Raw genomic sequence first — 6,462 nt, 5'->3', positions numbered from 1 at the left:
GGCAAGGCCGGACATAATGCAAGGACCTGTCAGGTAGTTATTGAGATATCTGGGGAAGAGTATAGCGAATAGTTTTAATTAATTAGCTAGTTTGTGGTGGTTTTATACCAATATAAAGCCAAATGGTTGAGATTTCTGGTCAGCATACTTGTCCGGTCAGCATGCCTATCAACCACGTTAATCAAATCAATCAAATCAAATCAATCAATCAACCCCTCTCGTACCCCGCGACACGCAACGCTCGAAGCGACAAACTTCAGAAGGACTGCGCTTCCCACTTCACCCTTGAGTGCTATCAACGACTCTTCCCAATATCTCCTTGAAATTCTAAATTTTCAATTACTGGTGCGGATGTTAAGATTTTTTGATCATTTGATATCTTTTTGTTCTATATCCCTTGTCCCTTATTAGGAACCCATCTGTCGTCCCCTGAGGGCCTCTACCAAAAATACTCAAACCCTCAGTTATTCCCATATGACGACACCTTTCTCCAACCCAAATTTTATTACAAAACTCAGTGACTTGGTAGACATGCCATCTTCGCACTCCGTTACGTCTTTAACTTCAACGTGGTGGAACGGTAACGGTGCATCACTGGACATAACGCCCTGCACTCCGCAGGCGCCCATTGTCGCCCAGCAAAAAAGGCGTCCGCAGCGCATCTACCGGCCCGCAAAGAACTCGCTCTACGATATCTTTCAGCAACACGCCGGCACATCGCTATTTGTGCGACCCATTTGTTGGACAGATTTACACGCTCTACTACTCGGCGCGAAATGGGAGGAACTGCCGCCATGCGATACACCTCAGCCGTTAGCGGCCCAAGGCACGCCACCATCGCAAGGACATTTGAGTCCATCGAATACCATTATCAGTCTTAGCAACGCGCTCACGCAGATTCTCCTGCCCGATCCATTGCATCCTATTCTATCCTCAAATGCTGTCAAGTCGGTCCTCAACACGTTGTGGCCTACACCTTTCAACAAGCCGCAGTACCTGCCCGAACTCCATCTATATTTTAGCGGCCGCGTTTATCGTGATGCTGTACGCGCGCAGCTTATGCGGAATTACCCTTCTGAGGAGGCAAAGTCTTCAGACTCTTCATTCAAACCAGTTTCAACGCAAGCCGCTGAGTCCTTCAACATCTCAAAGCAATCGTCTCCCAAATACAGTCCCGCCAACCTACCCATGATCTGTTACGTTAGCAAGATTCAATTGGCTTCAGTCCGAAACAACCTTTTCCGCGTCGCTTCTGGACCTGGACGAACATGGAACGAACCCGTGTTCCGTCTCCAGCAACTGCGAGCTCGGATGCTCGTACCCTCAAATTCCGATCACGATGCTCATTTTGTGGGCGTCTTTCTAGGGATGGCGCAGAAGCACTTCTACCCTATCCCACCTATCAGTGGTAGACGCGACTCGCGCATTTCACCAGGACAGGGCATTCCTCCAAGCCCTAACTTCCACGACATCAAGTTGAAGATTCTCACACACGACATCGATACATCTGAGTTTATTGTCTACACTGGCCACATCACAAAGGAGTTCTTAGAGAAGTTCCACGATCCCTTCAGGGCTCCAGCTGGCGATGATGATGCTATCGTTTCTGGTCTCAAGATAGAGTACACGAGAGTTCCTATCTGGCCGATTCTGGGACTCAGAGAGAGACTTGGCAAAGCTCTAGGCCAAGAGATTGTCGGAACCTTCGACCCAGATAAGATGGAGACCTGGGAGAAGGACCCCGAGAAACCACGTGGCGAGAAGCGCGAGCGCACATCCTCACCGAGGTCGCCAGAACATACCGAGGAAGAACCAGAAATCATTTCAAAGAAACGGTGCCTAAGCGAGGGTACGCCTGTGGGCGTGGTGGTGTGAAAGCAAGCTACATGCAATGTATGGTATGAAACTGAGATGGGATGGATATATCTACGGTTTAATTTTGAGGGCAACAGGATACATTAGGCTGGCTGAAGTGTCTTTGGGATTCATTAAGACTCACTCTGCATCACAGGCACGCATGACATGGGCAACGGCGCAGAGTTATCAGGGAGTTAGGTTATGCACCACAGTGTTTTGCTTTTGAGATACAAGGTTGGCGAGGGAGTCAACATATGTAAATGCCCCTTCTCTTGATAGGGGCAAAGATTCTGAGCAAGGACCAACAAGAGTGCCAAAGAAAGGCCTAGATGAGTGGATACGACACCTAGTTAAAGCAGTTGACGAAACCGAAAGAATTCAACCCCAAAAGATTACATTGCCAGCATGGTTCAGTTTGAAAAGGTACGAGCAATTGGTAACTATACAGTTACACTTATTATGGCTCTGTGACCAACACTCGAATCACATAATAATCATGAACTCCTCACATAAATTTGAATGGGTCTGAATGCTACTATTCCTATGTTGTACGGAAGCAGTGCTTTCGAGTCCGCCGTGACTGTCCAGAAGCGACCGCCGCTTCCTACATCATCTTGTCTCGTACATCACAAGCCATGGCGCTGTTCTGTCTAGACGGCCTCGCTATACCCTTGGGCGCCACGAATCGATCTTTTTGAGCTTCGTGTTCAGCAGCGAAGACATGTCATTGGCCAAAATAAGTTGGAATTCAGCAATGTCAATGCAATCCAGGGTAACCACGAACATAGAGGAGGTTGTAACCACCTCACACCAAGAATCCTGCTACGCCCGCGGTCCTGTGGCGCCTACTGAGTGAAGCATTACCAAAATGACATTGCGAAGTACCCCAAAGTCATAGAAAAAGGGCAAGAAGGTTTATAAGCACAGCCTTTGGATTGATTGATAAGGATGATCAAGTTCATGCCAATGAGGACTACCCGGTTGCGAAAGGAAGCAGGTTGAATATATGGAGGACCCTCCAGTGTTCCAATCAATGGCCAAGCCCGACTCAATTCACTTGCTAGTCCATACAACGGGCAGGTTCATATCGGCACCAAAATTCACGACTCAATTACGAGCTGTGTTTCTCATGGCTGTGTTGGAAAGGGAAACTTATTCTGTCGAGCTGGGTTGCATAATGTATCAGGGGCCCGTTCTCCTAAGATCTTCTAATTGTGGAGAGAGCCTGGAGCTTCTAGACGTCTGGTGGCACTGGTCAAGGGTTTCGAACGATCCTGGAAATGAGGGTCGCCGATTATCGACATTCCTCTGACACGTGTCGCCCTCCTCTCCTCGCATACATAGGTACTATGACCGCTCTCTGGCTTTCCATCTCTGTGCTCGTTTTTTTTTTTTTTTTTGGCAATACTACGACTGTGAGTATGATCTTGCTGTAAAGTGACAGCTCTGTGATGAATTCTGGCTGAAATTGCTTTATCCTGGGTTGCTTGCAATGCGCCGTAACAGCACATATGAGGACGACAAGCGGCAAGGAGAGCATTCACAATCTACATCAGATAGCAGCAGCTCACTCGGGTGCCATCTCTGAACAAACGTATCAAAAGATTGTTGATTCAATCAGCCTGTACTAAAGAGAAAAAGAAGAGAATTGGAAATACAGAGAGAAAAGGAGAGTAAATCTTTCCGCAGCAGATCGTGAACTTCCAGACAAACCAAGCAGTCAGCCAACTAATGTTCTTCGTTTGCTGTCGCAGTGTTCCAATGGTCTAACCGACTTATGAGTTGATCAAAAGTCTTGAGGAGGTGATGCTTCTTCAGGTCGTTTAGGGGGCTATAATTCGAGTCCGACAGGCAAGCAACAGCGTAAATAGCCTGTGCCTCAGGACTTTCACGCACAACACCATAGACCTTCTCCTCCAAATAGAAAGGGGCATAAATTGCAAAGTGGCAATGATCTGCTCAGGAGATTCAAATAGAGGTTTCCCACTAAAGCGAAACTGCTGAATATTTAGTTTTCCTTCGCAGTAACTCATCCGATCATAGATTTTAAGCTGAGGCGAGAGGGGCAGCGACAGAAGCGATTCGGTTTCCGAAATTGCCCATTTAAATCCGCCCTTGAGCTGTTTCGTCATAAAGGTCTCCGAGATGCATTTGATACATGGCTCAGGCAGCGCCTTGTCATGACTAGCCTTATATTCCTTTGCACGAAATAAGGTGACAGACTCGTAACACAGTAGTGTGTTGAGCGATATCATAGCCTGGGAGATCTTTCACCTCTCCCCAGTAGGCCAACGCAATGGAGGTCAGGTTCCGACACGTGGCGGCTCTGATGTGTTCACATTTGTACAAGGTGGAATCATCTTCTCTATGATCCTCCTTTCCTCTGATAGGAGTCCCGTTACCGGATCGCTCCAGATTGTGTATATCTTCTATCCTGCCTCTGCATTTCAAGGATGGTAGAGTCTTGGGTTGGATATATCGACCAGGTGCCGCCCGTTTCTCATTACACATGATGTAAATATTGAACAGTAACCTTGTTGGATTCTGCATTTTTATTTCGTTCTCCGAAGCCCGGCACCCCGAAGCCCTGTAGCACTTGATGATGAATTGGATGGCTGCGCCTCCAGGCTTGTGTTGCAGCCAGTCTGCAGCGCATGACTTGAGCCTTGATGTCAAATCCAGGCATCTGGCAGCACCATTTGTGGCATTGCCTCGACGGATGCAAATGAGACTGTAGAGAAAGCTTAAAACCTCATCAAGACAAATATTGGATGGGAATGTATAGCCAAGACGACCGGAACATCGTGCAAGCGAAAATCAGAGCGTAGATGTTGAGTTTCTCCGGGGGCCAGTCCAAGAAATCTAACTCGTGTTCGTCGTACTCTTCTTCCAGTGAAATTATATAACCACAGAAATTTGAAGTTCAACTCTCTGCAATTTGGCGGCTCGTGATATTCTCGAGGATTGCCACCGTCGACTTTGTGGATGACACTCGCGTCCACCGTCAAGATGTGAGTGTCCAGGCGGTAGGGCATTACAATTGAGAATGAAAGGTGCAGAGATGATGATACTATGGTCACAGAATAGGAAGCCGCCTCTAAAGGAGCGTCGGGAGCAAGACTTTGGCCTGATTCGTACTGTACATATCAATACCTCGATCAGCTCCGTGACGCTAAGCTCCCTGTGCGGCATCGTCCTTGTCCCACTCTTACTGAGTTATGCTTCAATTCTTGGACTAACTCGTCAGTTGGGACCATAAATGGAGATCTCAGTCTTCTCCAGGTTTTGGACCACTATCGCAGGGTGACCAGCGTTGTATACCCTTGCCACGCTCCAGACTGGCAAGCCCCCTTCGCGCATGCGCACGGCGAGCATGTCGTACTTTCGTCGCCATGAAGAAGTATGCCTCGCGAGGTTGACGGCGTGCTGGAAATAGTGAGATTGCGCAAGATAGTGAAGGGAGGTTGCAGACTCGCAACAGATAGAACTCCGTTTTGATAGCTACGTTAATGATGGCTGAGTTGAACATGAATGAGAAACTAACCCGGTAGCAGACATCTGACAATCCGATCACGATGCCAACACATTTGCAGCAATTTGATCCATGGGTCTTGGAGAAACTTGCATCAGGGTTGAGGGTTCAGATATGATGGCACTTCGTCTTCTGGTGCTCTGAAATGTCAGCGATGTCCACGAACAGATTGATTAACTATGCCTACCGGAAGCAATATTGCTGTCCTTAAACGGCCATAGCAGGCGAATTGCGGGGTCTTATCGCCCGTCATCAAAGCCCATATGATGGCCATTCGGCCAATATTGTGCCTGGCGAAAAATAGTAAGTTTAGTAACCTCCACCGGCCTGCTCGAGTTGCTCAACTAGTAGTTGAAACCCACTAGCAAGTCGTGGAAGCCTTCGTTCAAGAGCGAGGCTCGTAGGGCGTCAACAGATAATAGATGAACGCAGACTGTACAGGACCATCCATGGTTGCAGTGGTGCGCTGTCTGGCACTTGCGACGTCTTGTTTCTTGCTGCGAAAGTCTTCGTATGGATGGAGAAGCAGATCCGGGATGGAAAACAGCTCGTTTCAAAGGCCGGTCAAATATAGATGTCATAGCTGCTTGAGGGTCTTATAGTGGTCGGCCATGCGAGTAAAGGTGAGTTTCTTGGACAGCGTCGATGATGAAGCGCACTTTCTACCTTCCCCATTTCAATGGGCTCCAACAACCTTCCACAGAGCTTTGTCCACAAAGCTAACTTCAATAAAGTGCAAGTAGGCCATGCTTCCAAAATTCAATCGTCTCCGAACGCACAGCAACCTTTCCGACGCCGAGAACCATAACGAGGAGGGCGAGTGTGAGTAGCCCACTCTGGGACCCATCACCGCTATCGCTGTCTTGGTCGTCACCACCGTCCTCGTTACTCTCTGCGCCGAGTATCTTGTTGACAGCACTAATAGCCTTGTCACCACTTCGGGAATCAGCCGAGGTTTCATTGGTCTGATCTTGATTCCTAGCGTGGGCAGTGTCGCAGAGCACGTCACCGCCGTTGCTGTTGCGCTCCGTGACAAGATGGACCTCGCCATGGGTGTTGCCGTTGGCTCTTCG

At 48.3% G+C, this 6,462-nt stretch overlaps 2 protein-coding genes across 2 annotated transcripts; one reads left to right on the top strand and one right to left on the bottom strand.

The window, feature by feature from the left end:
• Nucleotides 1-531: 531 nt before the first annotated feature.
• Nucleotides 532-1,875, top strand: FOIG_16762 (uncharacterized protein; the record flags this gene model as incomplete). The annotated part of the gene is made up of 1 exon (XM_031218237.1): nt 532-1,875. The coding sequence occupies one exon, from the start codon at nt 532-534 to the stop codon at nt 1,873-1,875; it is 1,344 nt and encodes a 447-aa protein (XP_031052050.1).
• Nucleotides 1,876-5,150: 3,275 nt separating this feature from the next.
• On the bottom strand, nt 5,151-6,350 carry FOIG_16761 (uncharacterized protein; the record flags this gene model as incomplete). Its single annotated transcript, XM_031218236.1, has 2 exons — nt 5,151-5,283; nt 6,169-6,350. 2 exons carry the CDS (start codon nt 6,348-6,350, stop codon nt 5,151-5,153), a joined length of 315 nt encoding a protein of 104 aa, XP_031052049.1.
• Nucleotides 6,351-6,462: the final 112 nt, after the last annotated feature.

This window comes from Fusarium odoratissimum (assembly GCF_000260195.1).
Source record: "Fusarium odoratissimum NRRL 54006 unplaced genomic scaffold supercont1.153, whole genome shotgun sequence".
NCBI classification, from domain to species: Eukaryota; Fungi; Ascomycota; class Sordariomycetes; order Hypocreales; family Nectriaceae; genus Fusarium; species Fusarium odoratissimum.
The sequence above is the reverse complement of the archived record's forward strand: the minus strand, read 5'-3'. Positions and strand labels throughout refer to the sequence as shown.